At 41.1% G+C, this 18,546-nt stretch overlaps 2 protein-coding genes across 4 annotated transcripts in view; one reads left to right on the top strand and one right to left on the bottom strand.

Annotated features, from left to right (window-relative positions):
* Positions 1-18,546, bottom strand: part of arxa (aristaless related homeobox a) — a 165,435-nt gene that overhangs the window by 8,099 nt on the left and 138,790 nt on the right. The gene's annotated exons all lie outside the window — the stretch shown is intronic.
* pola1 (polymerase (DNA directed), alpha 1) overlaps positions 1-18,546 on the top strand; it is a 316,470-nt gene that overhangs the window by 186,878 nt on the left and 111,046 nt on the right. For both annotated transcript variants that reach the window (XM_086006560.1, XM_086006561.1), the window contains exons 33-34: positions 6,421-6,602; positions 8,553-8,684. In XM_086006560.1, coding sequence (XP_085862686.1) covers positions 6,421-6,602; positions 8,553-8,684 — 314 coding nt within the window. The remainder of the gene's footprint in view (positions 1-6,420; positions 6,603-8,552; positions 8,685-18,546) is intronic.

Genomic DNA, 18,546 nt, shown 5'->3' with positions numbered 1-18,546 from the left:
CTGAGACTATGACCCCTAGTTCTAGACTCTTCAGCCAGGAGAAACAGCCTCTCAGCATCTACCCTGTAGGTCCCTCTCAATTTTGTGTTTCAATGAGATCACCTCTTATTTCTAAACTCCAGAGAATATCGGCCTAGTCTACTCAATCTCTCCTTAGGACAGTCCTCTTATCCCAGGAAATCTAGTGAACTTTCATTGTACCCCCTCGCAGGCAAATATATCCTTCCTTAGGTGAGGAGATCAAAACTGTACTCTGTTCTCCAGGTCTGGTCTCACCAAAACCCTATACAATTGCAGCAAGACTTTCTTACTCTTAAACGACAACCTCCTTGCAATAAAGGCTAACGTACCCATTTGTCTTCCAAATTGCTTGCTGTATCTGCATGTCAGCTTTGTGATTCATGTACAAGGACACCTAAATCCCTCTGAATACCAACATCTACCAGTGTCTCCTTTTTAAAAAAAAAAAAAAAAAAAAATTCTGCTTTTCCATTCTTCCTATCAAAGTGGGTGATTTCACACTTCCTCATATTATGCTCCATCTGCCACCTTCTTACCCAATTATTTTGCAGACTCGTTGCATCATCCCCATAGCTTACGTTTCCACCTATCTTTGTATCATCAGCAAACTTGGATATATTACACTCGGTCCCCTCATCTAAGTCATTGGTACAGATTGTAAATAGCAGCTCCGGGGACATCTGCAGCAGTGGCTCCTGTGACTGAGGCCCTAAGGACCCTGATTCATACAGGGACACTCATACTGCTGCCATAGAGGCCTGGGGTGCCAGATTGAAGGCCTGTCTTTCTCTCTCTTGGACAGGATTGGAAAATAGTTACAGACAAGTTTTTACTGCTTTCACTGGAACCATTGGATTTGCTTTCCCACCGATCAGTGACCATGCAAAGCTAGTAATAGTATCATGGTGGTAAGCTGCAGAGATGGTAGTGCTGTCTCTCCAACGTAACTAGTCCCTGCCCCCCCCCCCCGTCTGCCTGATTAGCACCCCAAAGTCGGATTGAGCACAGCGGGGAAACCTAGACTGATATCTCCGTTAAGTATGTTTATTAAGAGAGTAATTGAGCACTGGGCAGTGATCTCATTGAGAAGCCGACATTTCCTAAACTGTGAAAGAAATTTGCTCAGTTTATGATACTCCGCTAAACCCCCCAAAATGGGATTATTTTCTCTGATGTATCCATTTTACAAAAATACATATATTGTGGAGTTGATTTTGGTAGTTTTGTTCAGGTTTATTTGACCAGCAAGTCGGTCATAAAGTTCCAAGTAACTGATGTATGATGTCATAAGAAGTAGGAGCAGGAGTAGGCCATACGGCCCCTCGGGCCTGCTCCGCCATTCAATAGGATCATGGCTGATCCGAACTTAGACTCATGTCCACTTCCCTGCCCTCTCCCCGTAACCCCTTATTTCCTTATCAGCTAGGAAACTGTCTATCTCCGTTTTAAATTTATTTAATGTCACAGCTTCCACAGCTCTCTGAGGTAGCAAATTCCATAGATTTACTACCCTCTGAGTGAAGAAGTTTCTCCTCATCTCAGTTTTGAAAGGGCAGCCCCTTATTCTAAGATTATGCCCCCTAGTTCTAGTCACTAAAGGAATAATGAATTGGACCTCATTACTCCAAGTTTATTGTACAATAATCTGTAGCTGATTAGCAGGATGTAATGGGTACCAGCAGTTGGTTTGGAACCTCCTCTCTTTCCCCCCCCCCCCACCCAACACTTGTCAAAGTGTTTTAGCTGTAAAGGCAAGTGCTTCCATAAGTGCAATTTTTGAACAGATTTTTTAATCCAAGAAAGTCTTTTTTTAGATTTTGGCTGCGTACATTTTGTTTAACAACTGCTTTGGAACTGATCTGCAGTAATGTACTTGCAATGTCTTTTGCTGTCGTGCTCTTTGCCTGATGTGTATTAATATTTGCATTTCGAAGAAATGTGATAAAGCAGCTTTTGCTTATATTAAAAAAAAGTTTAATTTCGGCCGGCAAGGAGCTGGTTCCTAACGGACCGTGGCCTACCCTTAGGAGTGACTGACGGCATCAGATGAAGACAGTAACACTTGCCTTCTTTTGACTTTAAGCAGCAGTATCTTCAAAAGAAAATTACATTTCAGTCTCCTCCCCCATCCCCCAATGAACAATTTTTTGAGTGATCTTTTGTGTATAATATTTTAGTTTTGTAATGCTCATCCAGGATATATTTCGAGGGATATGTGCTGTTGCTGAAATACAATATGATAAATATTTATAATACTGTATTTCAGTACTGAGACACACGAGTCAGTTTAAATTTGCCTGGATTCAAAAAGTTAATAAATAATGAAGTGTTGAGCTGATTGATTTACTTCAACATTTGCACCTTTTAATCTGTTAAAAAGAAAAGGTTTTCATTTAGCAAGTAATTCTATACATTTAAATTAGTTTTCCACTTCTGTGCAGTTAATGTTTTGGCTTTCAGTTTAATACTTGTCTCTAGGTGGCAGCATCTGAAGTCAACATCTTTTAGTCTAGGCCCGAGCAGCCCGGCTAAGTTGCAAATAAGGCCTATTGTAATATTCTCAGCACAGTTGTGATGAAATTACTTCTCCAGTGCAAAGGAATCCTTTAGATAAGTGTAATTTTCTAGATAGCAATTTTACACTTGAATGTGTTATACACATAAGCAAAACATTTAGGGGAAAGAAACTATTTGTGTGTTGCTGTTGGCGAAGATTCATCATTGCAGGTCACTGCAAATCGCAGTGAAGATTTAAAGGGAAAACGTATATTTAAGAGATCTACTTTGAATAAATCCACAGGGTGTTAATTAAATAGAGAACAATTGTACTGGGTCCCCTTTGCTCCGTACACTGATAATTGAGGCAGTCTTGAAATTATTGGATGTTTGATGACAACTCGCCTGGCTTTTATTTCTGTCTGCTGGTCAAAGAAAGTTCGAGATTTTGCACTGCAAACAAAGCACCCCATGTCGAATGATTTGTTTCCCAAATAAAGCCCCTGAGCTTGACTTGTGGGTAGATATGGCATTGTTGAAGTGTATACCATGGCACAGTACAACTGGTGATGGTAAGGACAGACGGTGCTGAGCTGTGAAGTGGTTTGTATGTTCGCTGGTATTCTTTGCCAAGCTTGTAATTAACATTTTGCAGTGGCGGCCTTTAACACGTTTGGAAGAGAAAGCAAAAGCATTGAGTCATTTTGTTACTGCATGGAGACCATTTTTATTTCGGTGCCTGGTGGCTTTTGATTTTTTTCTTCTTAATTGTTTAGTTCAAAGTATCAAAGCTATTACAGTACCATTTCTTACAATAATTTTTTTTTTTTTTAACTAGGAATTGGGTAATTCAGCATGGCTTGCACAATGCCCTTTCACCCCAGATCTGTAATGGGATGAATATCTTTGGCTGCAGAAAGATTTCTGTGAATTGAGTTTTGAGTAGTCTCAAAGTAATCATAATTCCATAGCACAAACCAAAAAAATGACTCATTGTAAATTGGGAATTTCAATTGAACGTCAAGGATTGCTGTGTAGAAAACATAAATGTTACACTTGTGCAATAGAGGATGCCCTCCTGAGGGTAGGTCAGTGTACAGGAAACTTTACGCTGCATCTAACTGCTGTCTCTCATCAATAATTAATGCTGACATTAGGTGCAGAAACAAGGGAATGATTTATCCTGTCTTTTACCTTGATGAAAACAAAGTTTTTGTGCATTTTTATTGATAAAAAAATACTTTTGTTCAAATAGTGGATGCTGATGGGAAAGGACTGTTTTGGGAGCCCAATAATGCGAGGGAACTGAATTAATGTGCAGTTCAAAACTGAGGCTGAAACTCCCCTCATGTTAATTCAGCTCCCATAATCGTTTGTGTGTGATCCACGCTTAGTACAGTCTACCGATAATTCAATGTCATTTTTTGTGCCAACAAAAATTGCATTATTCCATAATTTGAATTAAACATAAATAACGTAGCAAATGGGACTTAACGCTAAGCATTTGAATTATTGGATAACTTGAAATTAAAAGAGCAGATTGTAATGTAGTGTCACTGTAATACAGGCTGCTTCAACAAAATTCCAAAGTAAGAAATAAACAACAAATTCTTTGCCGAAGGTGATGCTTGTGCTTTAACTTTCTTTGGTTGGTTAAAGATTAAATGACTCTGTCGGTATGTCACTAGTGTTTTCTCGTGTAGGGAGAAAATGTGTTAAAGTTAAAAATGCGATTATTATTCAGTATTTTTATTAAGTGGGATGTTAACAATTTACAAAGTTAGTTCCCAGTTTGTGTTGTTCCTCATTTGTGACCAGGAGCTGCCACACCACAATTGTTCTTTTTTATTAGAAAGGGGAATGAGATGAAAGAAAGACAGACTTGCATTTATATAGCGCCTTTCACAACCACCGGACCTCTCAAAGCGTTTTACAGCCAATGAAGTACTTTTTGAAGTGTAGTCACTGTTTGTTATGTGGGAAAACGCGGCAGCCAATTTGCGCACAGTAAGGTCCCACAAACAGCAATGTGATAATGACCAGATAATCTGTTTTTGTTATGTTGGTTGAGGAATAAATATTGGCCAGGACACCGGGGATAACTCCCCTGCTCCTCTTCAAATAGTGCCATGGGATCTTTTACGTCCAGAGAGCAGACCGGGCCTCAGTTTAACGTCTCATCCAAAAGACGGCACCTCCCTCAGCACTGCACTGGAGTGTCAGCCTAGATTTATGTGCTCAAGTCCCTGGAGTGGGACTTGAACCCACAACCTTCTGACTCAGAGGTAAGGGTGCTACCAACTGAGCCACAGCTGACACGTGATGAGGCTAAACTCTTCGAGTAAATACTTGGATGCGTGTTTGTTAAATGGGAAAATGTAATCTGCAAACTTTTTGTTGGGTAAGTTGTAGATTTCTGAAGGTCTACGAAGGCGCAAAATAGCATGAAAAGGTGTGTGGTTGTACCTTTTGTCCTTGCATCGTATGTGACAGCAGATCTTTTTACCATCTGCCCTGAGAGCCATTTTCCCCTATTGGCAGTGGTGAGTCTGAGGTCCCACGTTGTGCAGTAGTTCGGGGAAAGGGGAGGTATCGCCATTTAGGCATTCCAAAGAAGGCGGGCAATTTGGGGCCAATCACTGATGTAGCAGACTAGCGAGGAGAAGTAGGAACAATGAAGAATGCATTTTGAAGATCGGATAAGACCCCGTGTACCACTGGTCCCCTGGGTATCTGAAATTACAGGTTTTCTACTAGTGGGATAGCTCCTTAATGACCAAATAGAACTTGGGACAGACTAGCTAGAGTATAATTAGTGTCCAGTTAACCAGGTTTTGGGTGGGGATGGAGTAAAGTACCACAGATCCAACTGTCTACATACAACATGGTTTTGTAGAATGGGCCATTTTGTCTAGCTTATTTATTTGAAACTCCAATCACAAGAGATATCAAGTGTTGAACATTTAGTAAAAATGGTGTCAGCCTTGGCTCAGTGGTAGCACTCTTCCCATTGAATGGAAAGGTCAAAAACAAACAGATTATCTGGTCATTATCTCTGCTGTTTGTGGGATCTTGCTGTGTGAAAACTGGCTGCTGCATTTCCTTATGTTGCTACAGTGACTGCACTTCAAAAAGTACTTCATTGGCTGTGAAGCACTTTGGGACGTCCTGAAGTTGTGAAAGGCGCTATATAAATGCAAGTTCTTCCTTTTTTCTTAAAAAGGTGGAAGAAAGAACATTGAATATATAGCACCTTACATCATGTCTCTCGAGCATCGCAAAGCACTTCATAAAAATCACAGTCTGCAGTTACTGGTATTTGGGAAATGCCGCAGCTTTTTTGCATGCAGCAAGATTCCACGAACTTCAGTGAGCTGAATGACCGGTAGATCGATCTTGTTGGAATTGATGGAGTGAGGAATGTTGGCCAGGCCACTGGAAGAACTTCCTGCTCCTCTTCAAATGACTCCATGGAATCTTTAGCATCCCCTTGAACGGATAGATGGGGCTTCGGTATAACATAGCGAAGGAGGGCACATCCAACAATGCAGCACTGCCTCAGTACTGCACTGCTATGTCAGATAAGAAGTACTTGCAATATTTTATAGGCCTCCTTTACAATGCACGTTGTGAATTTGTGAAGCGTCATCGGAAATGTGGATTGTGGCTACTGGGGTCATGTTCAAACGTACAGGTAATCTTAATGTGAATAAATAAAATTAACCAATATATCCCTCACAATGATTTCAGTGGTCAATTTATCAGACCAAACCCCTTTCCCTTGGCCTGTTAATTCTGTGTTGCTGCACCTGGATGCGCTAAAGTCACGAGTGAGAGAAGATTAATGAATTAGATTAACTTGATTTCTGATTTGTTTTCTCTCCTCCCCTGCCCTCCATAAAGGTCTGGATCCATCCCAGTTTCGAATTCATCACAACTGTCATAATGATGAAGAAAATGATGCACTGTTGGGTGGCCCAGCCCAGCTTACTGATGAAGAAAAATACCGTGATGCAGAAAGGTTCAAGTTCGTGTGTCCAAATTGTGGAACAGAAAACATTTATGACAATGTATTTGATGGCAGTGTAAGTACTATAATATACATAGAGAAAAACTGCCTATTGTCCTTTTTGTAAGGTATTGGTTAGATAGACAAAGTTGCATATCTGTAGTTCAGCAAGAATAACCGAAACATGCAAAGTAAAAAAAAAAAAAAGTCCCAGGTTTGATCTTCAGTCTGTGCTGAGTCTGCTAATCAATGGCAGGCCAGTGTTGGAGGGTTTTACAGTTGGCCTGAGTGCTCTTGAGTAAGAATATGAAAATCAGTCAGGGTTCCGACTGCTGAGGAATCTGGGCAAGGAGAAAATCGGGCTCTGCAGTGATGCCGAGAAAACACAAACGATTGACGTTTCAGGTTCTTTTAAAAATATTCCTCTGTGGAAAAGGGTAAATCCCACATCCAACAAGGCTCCCACGTGGCTTCAGTGATCACCATCGTTCTTGCACCCTGACTGGGAACAACTATTTCCCCTTCAAAGCAAACCTCAGCAGATTTTTCAGGTGAAAGATAAGATGCCACATGTGGTAGCCAAATTACTTACTGGCTCCAGTGTGGAGTACTGGGACAGGTTGCTAGGCAACGAGGAAAAGTAGAAGCTAATAGCAAATTTATAAAAGCTGTTCCAAAAATTAATCATTCCTTTCTGCCTTCAAACAACCCTTTTTAAAGGAAAAAAAACACAGTAAAGCTATCGTAACAGTAAAGCAAGTCCTGGGACACCTTTCCATTTTAGTGGGCCCTACATTCAGGACTCCTTGCATGTGTTTTGCACTGTAACTGCTGTGAGTTTCTGACCATCCTAGGCACTGACACTGTAATGGAATGTGCCTGTGTCCAACATAAATTCAGCATTCCATATTTTTCTTCTAAAATTTATATTCACAAATTTGAGTTTCAATGGTGGGGAAATGTTTGATTACCAAGAGAATCCTAAAATGTTCAAGTATTTTACACTGAAAGTACTCCCTCATACATTAATATTCCCCTTCAAAGACACAATAAAGTACATCAACTTCGTGCCTTTCCTTATATGTTGATCTCTAGCCTGAAACAGTGACTGAGGAAGATGCAGTCTCCTTATTCTTGTGGGTGTAGTTCTTTAACTGATAGTTTCAGAAAATTATGCTGTTCAAACACCGCATACCATAAGAGCAACTCTCTTGTGGAGGAGAATATTTGTGTTTATCGAAGATGAGAAAGTCAAGGCAGATCAGCTGAGATCCCAAAAAGTGCCATCTCTGCAAGAAAATGCTCTTTCAGAATAGTAAAAGTCTTGGATTTTTAATATTGAGAGTCTTTATTTCTATCCCTGCCCCCACCCCCACCACATTTTTTAAAAATCTGTTCTTGACCTTCTCCATAATGTTCTCTTCCTTTGTCATCAAATGCAAGAGGATGCGTCGTTCCTATCGGACACTGGTGCCAGATATTTGTGTGACCTTGGATCTAAACCTAAAATCGTAGAAAAATATTTAATCATTTTTTTCCTGGGGTTTTAAACACACAGTAAATTATGAGATTGGGCGTCTTTGTAGACTTTGGATCTGAAAGCAAAGAAGTCCTTATCTAAATTAAAAGTAATTATTTTAAGTTGATCTAGCGGAGCAGCAGATGTTTTGGATTTTTTCAGTCAAAACAATCCGGTTGCTTAAGGAAAGTAAGGAGTGGGGCCTGGCACAGAGCAATATTACCGAGCAGAATCCTTGACTTTTGCTTCATTACAGCGGTAAACAAGATAGAGAGTTAATTGCGTGGACGTTGAGAACTTGCAGATGGGCTGACTGTTCAGAGAGTGCATCACTGTTGGATCTCTTACACCTTCGAGTGCAGGGCATGGAAAAAGATCAATTTGAGTACAAAAGAAGTCCCATTTACTGATTCTTGACTGTTTAGAAATGAAATTCTCTCCCATCACTAAAACGCTATGAATTGTAATTATATATTTTACACGTGTGTATCTTCCATTTTGTATCAGGGGCAGCAGATCCAACCCAGTTTGCTTCACTGCAGTAATATTGATTGTGAGGCGTTACCTATTCAATATGAAGTGCAGATGCGTAACAAGCTAACTTTGGACATCAGGCGACATATCAAAAGATATTACAGTGTAAGTACTTGCAGAGCACTATAGAACGGAGCCTTTTTGATTGTTCACTGGTCAAAAATGAATCCTCTGCCTTTTCTGATACTTTATGAATTCGGCAGAACTATTTTCAGTCATGCTACTGAAGAAAGCTTGAATAATGCTGCTTGCATTAGGAAGTGCGGAATTTAAGTATATTTGGTGCTGTTTGAGAAATGTTAAAATTGCTGTATAAACGATACCTTATTCTGCTGGTAAAAGGGAGTATGCATTGCAAATAAGCTTGTGCAGGAGAAACATTAGCTTATCTAAACTGAGAAATGAATAGGGGATGTTTTGTGAAGCAGGAAAATTTCACCAGCTTGACAGTTGGCAGGCTGCCTGCTGCGTGGATTCATGAAAGCTAAGAATTACACTTTCATGAAATTTTCCTTACTAAATGCCCTGGTTAATCTGAAAGATAACCCACTGATTCAATTCATCCTTTGACTGGGCGGTGCTTGTTACATCTTCATTCTGACAAAGCGTTTGTGTTAATCATTTGGCCCTCTAGTAGACACTCCAGGGCTGGTGCTTTTAAAATAAATGTGGCTGTGATAGCTCTTTAGTCTATTACACTTACAATAGAAGCAAAGAACTGGTAATTATAAATTCTGTGCAGTGATTGTAAAAGAAAGTGAGAATGGATGCAGCTCTTGTCGAGTGTTGTTGGGAAGTTTGTTCAGTTGCTTCCTTTTTACTGAAGTGTCTGTCTTGGTTGGGCCTTTCCGTAAATAGTTTGAGGCAAAGAACTGCAACAGAAAGGCAGCATGAGGATTTATATTTTCCTACCAGGACGTAAGCAGTACTTGTGTAACTGGCTTTTTATTTAAGTGTGTTATATTCACCAGTATCAATTACATGTCAGGCACTACTAAATTGGTGCATTAGTATAAAGGGGGCATTACACTTGCTCAGGCACCCAATTATTCATTGCGCAAGGTTTGCTGAATAAGAGTGACTGGATAAAGGGAGTGGTTTACATGGGCGTTCCTCATTTAGAGGGTATCCTACTGTATTACCTCTCTTCCAACTACTTTCCGTACTATTCCAGGTAGGAAAATATCTTTGCCACTGCGGGTATTAAGGGACTACTAAACTAGTACACTGGAATTCTGTGTTTTGGGGGGAAAAAATCTCAAGGTAAGAAAACTGAAAAACAATTGAAAGAGATTAGTAATATGAGATGGTATCCTGAACAAATGTAATGAGGCTTGAAATCTTATCTTGGCTTGCTAAACACAACGCCCCAAACTTCTCTCATTTTGAAGGAGTTTTTCAAAAAGAAGCAAGCAGAATTTCAAAATACCCTGTAGGTGATTTTGGCAATTGCTTTTCTTCATTTCTGTAAAGGATAATCTATTGGCATTTGCCCCTTAATGGCAATTACCCTAACACCCAAGTGTACTTTAAAATAACTTTCAATGGAGAAAGAGCCGTTTAGTCTCTGCTTGGCAACAGATAAGAAATTACACTTCTTTTGAGTTTTTTTTCCCCCCCCAAGTAATATTTTACCGTGCGTGTCGTTGTGCAGCATATTTAAAGATAGGATCCTGGTCTTTTTCACTAAACCTGGACCTTTAGAGCCAGCTGCTTCCACTCACCGAGCCAGGTAATTGCAGCTCTCTGATTCAGAAAACATCAGACCTTTTTGAAAAGTAACTTGATTTGCACAGTTACTTTATTTCTGTTAAAGGTCATGTTGACAAATGGCAGTACTGTAGTTTTTGTGAAAAGTGCTGGTTTTGCTAACATTGTAAAGTTTGATTTTGTTACAGTTGTTCTTGTAAACAGCACAGCACGTTGACCTATATGCCCCCCACAAGGAAAATAAACATCACGTTTTTTAATATAGCAGATAAAATGAATTATTTTGAAGTGCAGTGACTTTTGTAATGTAGGCACATGTGGCAGCAATTTTTGCGCAGCAAGATCCCACAAACAGAAAAGAGATGAAGGGCCAGTTAATCTAATTCTGAGGGAGAAATGATGGCCTTGGGATCTATTACACCAAGCAGATGGTATCTTAGTTTTGCATGTCTTCGAAGGCAATACCTCTGGCAATGCTGTGGTCCTTCGGTATTAAATTGGTACATCAAACTACTTTATGCTCAATCTCTGGAGTGGAGCTTGAACCCACACCCTTTTAAATCAGAGGCAAAAGTACGACCAACTGATCCAAGCTCCTAGTTTGTAAGCAAGTCAACCTTCCCCCTTTTTTTTCTTGGTTGTAATAAACTTATTTGACGTTCCATGTAGATAAATAAGGCAACTTTACAACAGTCATTTGAATTCAGATCATTGTCAGCACCCCGTTGTTTCCAAAGTGCTCGTATTCAGTGACACTCTTCCTTGACTGTAATACTTTCATGTCTACACTTATCGTGACTATTTTAGCCTAAGGAAGTTGTGTTCATCCTCAGTTGAGAAAAATCTCAGCTGGAGCGGGGTCTGCTCTTTACAGCTGTTCAGTGCCAAATAAGTGGCTACCACATGACCACTTCAAGATCCTACAGGTTTAATGTTCGACTTTGGCTAGGTGCAGGATTGAGGCTCTGTTATACTGTGTCCCGAAGCCTTTGCCAGTATTCATCTTTGATTTCAATTGCAACACACTTTACTGAGGTTCCTACAAGTAAGTATCTTAAGTCGGGATATTGAGATTGCAAAAGAGGCAGTTAATGCCTTAAAATAGTAATTGCAGCAAGTATACTTAGTAAATTGGTGCTATAAGCCCTTCTGGCGTCACACCTGTCAAGGTATGTTGCCACCCCAAATGCCACTTGGCACATAAATAGGCCTCCGCATAATTTAGTATGGATGATTGTCCTTCAAGAAATTAATTCCAACAAATTGATGAGAGTCTGGAAGGACATTTTTTTAATATATTCGTTCATGGGATAGGGACGTTGCTGACCAGGCCAGCATTTATTGCTTATCCCTAGTTGCCCTTGAGAAGGTGGTGGTGAGCTGCCGCTTTGAATCGCTGCAGTCTGTGTGGTGAAGGTACTCCCATAGTGCTGTTAGGGAGGGAGTTCCAGGATTTTGACCCAGCGACGATAAAGGAATGGTGATATATTTCCAAGTCAGGGTGGTGTGTGACTTGGAGGGGAACTTGGCAGTGGTGGTGTTCCCATGCGCTTGTTGCCCTTTTCCTTCAAGGTGGTAGAGGTCGCGGGTTTGGGAGGTGCTGCCGATGAAGCCTTGGTGAGTTGCTGCAATGCATCTTGCAGATGATAGACACAGCAGCCACTGTATGCCGGTGGTGGAGGGAGTGAATGTTTAAGGTGGTGGATAAGGTGCCAATCAAGTGGGCTGCTTTGCCTTGGATGGTGTCGAGCTTTTTGAGTGTTGTTGGAGTTGCATTCATTGAGGCAAGTGGAGAGTATTCCATCACACTACTGACTTGTGCCTTGTAGATGGTGGAAAGGCTTTGGGGAGTCAGGAGGCGAGACTCTTGCTGCAGAATACCTAGCCTCTGACCTGCTCTTGTTGCTACAGTATTTATGTGGCTGGTCCAGTTAAGTTTCTGGTCAATGGTGACCCCCCCTAGGACATTGATGGTGGGGGATTCGGCGATGGTAATGCCATTGGATGTCAAGGGGCGGTGGTTAGACGCTTGTTGGAGATGGTCATTGCCTGGCATTTGTGTGGCGTGAATGTTACCTGCCACTTATCAGCCCAAGCCTGAATGTCATCCAGGTCTTGCTGCATGCGGGCATGGACTGCTTCATTATCTGAGGTGTTGCGAAAGGCACTGAGCAGTCATCAGCGAACATCCCCACTTCTGACCTTATGATGGAGGATAAGGTCATTGATGAAGCAGCTGAAGATGGTTGTACCTAGGACATTGCCCTGAGGAACTCCTGCAGCTATGTTCTGGGGCTGTGATGATTGATCTCCAACCACCACAACCATCTTCCTTTGTGCTAGGTATGACTCCAGCCAGTGGAGAGTTTTCCCCTAGATTCCTATTGACTTCAGTTTACCAGTGCAGTCCATGTGGTTGCTCTTTGTAGCGGTTTGACACAACTGAGTGGCTCGTTGGACCAGTTCAAAGGGAAGTCAAGAGTAAACCACGTGGTGTGGGACTGGAGTCACATAAAGGCCCAGACCGGGTAAAGGCATCACATTTCTTGCTCTAAAGGACATTAATGAACAAGTTGGGGTTTTTATCACAACCCGACTGCGTCATGCTTACTTTCACTGCTACCAGATTTTTAAAAAACTGATTTCAAATTCAGTGGGATTTGATCTCGCATTCTCTGAATTATCAGTCAGGTCCTTGGATTACAACATAACCACTACACTGCCGAACCCATAACTCACCAAATTTATTTTTATTATGCATTTGGTTCTTTCTATTGAGAATCTACATGGTAACTCTGGGTTTGTGAACGAATTTGCAAGGAGGATGAGAGTAAAATTATGTTTTTATATCGAGCGTGTTAGAGGTGCTGCTCAAAGCAATGGGGAGAAAAGGACACGTTTCAAATTTAAATGAACTTCGACAGTGATAGGGTTTTGTCGTGGGGAGCACTGCAGAGAATCAGAGATTCATTAATAAGTTGCGGTGAAGCATCAATCTACACGGAGCTGCATGGCTGGAAGTTCATTTAAACTGTCAGGGAATTGGATAAAAATGTGGTTCTGGGCGCTGAGATATTTGTCAGCCTGAAAATAACCTTTGTGTTTGTTGTTAAATCTCCATGGCATTGTACATCGAAGGAAACTGTGGGGCTAATTTGATTGGAGTTGCAGTTGATGGAAGATAATGAAGAAAGATGCATTGTGGTGAGAAGGTGGTGAGAGATAGAAGTACATCACAAACTGAGAGTCCTTCTAGTTTGCAGTCTGGACAAAAGCAATGCTTTTTGCAATCGAATGGGCCCGCACACAAACACAGGGGTAGATATTTGTTTTCACTGCCTGGGTGGGAATCTGGCCGAGTGGGAACCCTCACAACATTCAAGAAGCAGTTAGATGAGCACTCGTTTCAAGTGCTGGAAAATGGGATTAGAATAGACAGGGCTTGATGGCCGACGCGGACACGATGGGCCGAAGGGCCTCTTTCTGTGCTGTATAACTGACGATGACTACTAGGGCTCCTTGATGCCACATTCTGCCAAATGCTGCCTTGATGTCAAGGGCAGTCACTCTCGCCTCACCTCTGGAATTCAGCTCTTTTGTCCATGTTTGGACCAAGGCTGTAATGAAGTCTGGAGCCGAGTGGCCCTGGCGGAACCCAAATTGGGCATCATTGAGCAGGTTATTGGTGAGTAAGTGCTGATTGATGGCACTGTTGATGACACCTTCCATCACTTTGCTGATGATTGAGAGTAGACTGATGGGGCAGTAATTGGCCAGATTGGATTTGTCCTGCTTTTTGTGGACAGGACATACCTGGGCAGTTTTCCACATTGTCGGATAGATGCCAGTGTTGTAGCTGTACTGGAACAGCTTGGCTATAGAGGCAGCTAGTTCTGGAGCACAAGTCTTCAGCACGACAGCTGGGATGTTGTCGGGGCCCACAGCCTTTGCTGTATCCAGCGCAGTATTGTGATAGCCAAGGAAGGGAGCAGTTATTCTTGTCCCTTGTGCCAGGATGCACTGGAGAATTGAGATTAGTCAACAAAAGCTATTTTAACCTTTCCACTCAACGCCTTGTTGAGATTCAGAATGTTGTAATCCACCCCTTGGACAAGCATGTGCTTCAAACACATTTGGATTCCATCTCAACAGTTGATGTGATATTTGTCAAATGGGATTATCCAGATATAGATCTTCAAGAACAACAGATTGCTTAGAGTTTGTTGAGGAAGCCAAGACAAAAGGCCAGTTGCTTTCCAGTGTGAAGGGTATAGAAATACATGTACCTTTCCTCTCATTTCCAATCACATGCAGGATAATTTGCAAAGTGGAAAAAGGTAATAGTAATAATGGTAGCCTCATACTAGCTGAAGGAAAATTGGTTCCCAAATCGGTTGGAATCTGAGTGCCTTTCACCTCATGGCAGTTTCATGTGAGCAGGTCCTGTTATTGGATAGAAGGCAAGATTTGTCAGCTCTTCCTTCAGCACCTCCATTTTCTTTAGTGGACTACTTGATTTGAGCCCATATAGGCTCCGCCCCTAAAGCTTACAGCAGTACGTAGAAAAGGTTCATTTGTTGCTAGGATATGGTTTTCACCTTTTTGTGGTGTGATATTGCGGTTATCTTGTATGTTTGCCATCTCGCCCTTTTGCTCGTGTGTTGAGGATCCCTATGGCAGCTGTTGAAGTTCTATCACTTGCCTCTAATGGGAACATTCAGCTGCAAAGCGTCCAGGGGAATCGAGGAAAGGTGTCTGGAATGTTAAACCATTTGGCCAACCAGTAATGTTAACCCTGGATTTGATTTTCTTTGTTCGCAAATTCATATCCAACCCATTTGATCTTAATGTTCCATCCCATTATTTGCTTAGACTTATGCCCTAGCAGTGCTTTATATTGAAGTGTTTGGCTTAGGGTGGGAAGTCAGAAGAGCATTTACTAAATTGTTTTGATTTGCAACCTGCGTTTCATTTGTATGAGGAAGCGACTGCTCTGAAATGGTATCCACCATCACAGCTTTTTGAAGAGAAATTATCACCAGCATTTATACAGTCTTGGGTTTTTATGTAGACAGAAACAAGGATAGTGTGCCAGCCTTGAAGGTTTAATTGTTAAACTTACTTTAAATAAAGTAAGTTTATCATCAAGTAGCATAAGGCGCAATAGGTACTAGAATGTATCTCTCGCAATTTGTTTGTATATGAAATGTGAAAAAATGAGGTGGAGCAAGATTATTTTGTGTCTATCCCTTGTTTACACCTTTTATTATGAAACAATTGGAGTTATTGGCAAGCTGGTCAATAGTTACCAGACATTCTGCACATACTGTGGTTACTCCTTGCATCATGATGCAAATTATATCTGACTCTATCTGCAAGGTATCAGTTACATGGAAGAATTTGCATGCTTTCAGAAATAACTATCTAGATTTGACAGCTCTCAAGACTAAAAGCACCTCAATGCTTCTATATTCCAAGTTGCCTTTATAATTAAGTCTTAGCCTCCCTCCCCATTTTTATGTTGCTTTGCCATAATTCATTTGTATATGAAAGTTGATAGCATGAGGTGGAACGAAGTGCCCTCTTGCCCGTCACTTTTTGTTACACTTTAAGGTGAAGCATTTTGGCGCTTGGTGTTTTTAGCTCACTCTGGTACAGCTTTATGGTGCTGAATTCTTTCATGCTCGGATGTCCATTGTTACAATTTACATAGGATCACATAGGATATACGGCACAGAAACAGGCCATTTGGCCCAACCAGTCCATGCCGGCGTTTATGCTCCACTCGAGCCTCCTCCCGTCTTTCCTCATTTAAATCAATCAGCATAACCCTCTATTCCCTTCTCCCTCATATGCTTGTCTAGCCTCCCCTTAAATGCGTCAATACTTTTCGCTTCAACCACTCCCTGTGGTAGCGAGTTCCACATTCTCACCACTCTGGGTAAAGAAGTTTCTTCTGAATTCCCTATTTGATTTCTTGGTGACTATCTTATATTGATGGCCACTAGTTATGCTCTTCCCCACAAGTGGAAACATTCTCTCTGTATCCACTCTATCAAAACCTTTCATAATTTTAAAGACCTCTAGTAGGTCACCCCTTAGCTGCCTTTTTTCAAGAGAAAAGAGACCCAGGCTGTTCATCCTTTCCTGATATGTATACCCTCGCATTTCTGGTAAATCTTCTCTGCACCCTCTCCAGTGCCTCTATCCTTTGTATAATATGGCGACCAGAACTGTACCCTTAAGTGTGGTCTAACCAAGGTTCGATACAGGTTTGGCATAACTTCCCTACTTTTCAATTCTATCCCTCTAGAAATAAACCCTAGTGCTTGTTTTTTTTTATGGCCTTGCTAACCTGTGTCGCAACTTTTAGTGATTTGTGTATTTGTATTCCAAGATCCTTTTGTTCCTCTACCCCACCTAGACTCGCACCCTCCAAGTAATAAGTGACCTCCCTATTCTTCCTGTAATACCTCATATTTATCTGTGTTGAACTTCATTTGCCAATTATATGCCCATTCTGAAAGTTTATTAATGTCCTCCTCAGTATTGACTGTCCCCCCCAATTTGGTGTCATCCGCAAATTTAGAAATTGTGTTTTTGATTCCAAAGTCTAAATTGTTCATAAAAATTGTGAACAACAGTGGTCCCAGCACTGATCCTTGTGGAACACCACTACCCACCTTCTGCCACTGTAAATAGCTACCCTTTACTCCTACTCTCTGCTTTCTGTCTTGAAGCCAGCTAGCTATCATTCTGCTACTTGTCCCCTGATTCCGCATTCTCTGACCTTGTTCATCAGTCTGTTATGGGATACCTTATCGAAGGCCTTTTGAAAATGTCCATACTCATATTTTTTTTGATGGCCTTTTCATTTGGGCGTAGATGCTGAATTACATTAAATGAGGAAGACCACCCACTTGCCAAACTTACTTTGGTAAATTTTTGTATTTGGCAAGTTTAGTGCTTTTGGCATCCAGTGTCAGCAGCAAACACACCCAGGTCAGTATCGCAGCGTAATGTTGCTTCTACTTCATGCCAGAAATGTTCCTTAAACCGTCCTTAGAAGAGCACTCCCTGGGCTGCGCCAGTGTGAATTTTCACTTCCCACACCGGGCATCCATATTACTTCTCTGAGTGAGACTGTCGGCTTGTTCTTAAATTTTGGATCCATGGGCAGCAAAATTCAACTTTGGCGAGGGCGCATAGTGGATGGTGGTGGATCGGCCGCCCATACTGCATTCCACCAGATTTTCTTTTCTATTGAAGTCAATGGAAAGGAAGATTGAGCGGGGTAGATAATGGGTGGCCAATCTGCTACCGCCTGTGTTGTGCACCCATCGAAGTTGAATTTAACCCCATGATCTCCAAGAAGTGACCAGATTGCCCAATCTTGTTTCGGGTAGGATCCTTGTAACCATCGGAGATGGAGACTTCCCATCACTCTGGGCTACATTTAAACTCTCGTAGTAGTGATGAAAGGGCAGTGTGTTAAACCTCTGTCATTCAGTCTGCTCAAAATTCAAAATACCATTTGTGGAAAAATGAAGCATTAACTAATTCTGATTTTATTAAAAAGGAATCATTCAAGAATTTTTTCTCATGGTTTTTCTGTGAAAATTTTGCGTAAATTAATTTGCTGATTCATATAGAGAAGTAACTGTGATTGGCCAAGTTTATCATCTGCATACAGGCAATAATTGTAATATGCCTTCTGTTTAGAATTTCAGTTAATGCATAGTATGGAAGGATATCCTGATCAATCCATTATGGCTCACTTTAAATGTTTCTAGTTTATTTAATTATCTTCAGCATGTGTCAGACATTCTCTGACGAGCACTAATACAACTGAATATTAATTGATGAGTATCTAATGCATTTTGGGGTATAATTGCTATCATGTTCACCCAGGAAATGAGATGCGTTAAAGGAGATTTGCAAATTAGATTTTTTGCAGCAAAGTTCAGGGGATAGTTGGAAAATCTGACGTCGTTCATCATTCTGGTGTATGAAGCAGTCCAATGAATCATTTCAAAAATGCATCATGTGGGCTTTTAGTTCAGGGTTGAGTCTAACTCTTAGATTGTAAGTATCCAACAACACAGTCCTGAAATTAAAACAAATAAACTCCTGGAAGCAGATCAGTAAGTGCCTGAAAGAGGAAAAATAGCACAAGATGTTTGTGTTGGACCCTTCACCACAACCTGGTCAGTCTGACATTTCTGCTAGAAGTTCAAGTTTTGGACAGGACTCTTTC

Source organism: Somniosus microcephalus, chromosome 14 (assembly GCF_052327205.1).
Source record: "Somniosus microcephalus isolate GS21.2 chromosome 14, FLI_Smic_1.0, whole genome shotgun sequence".
Taxonomy (NCBI): domain Eukaryota; kingdom Metazoa; phylum Chordata; class Chondrichthyes; order Squaliformes; family Somniosidae; genus Somniosus; species Somniosus microcephalus.
This window is presented reverse-complemented; position numbering and strand designations above follow the sequence as displayed.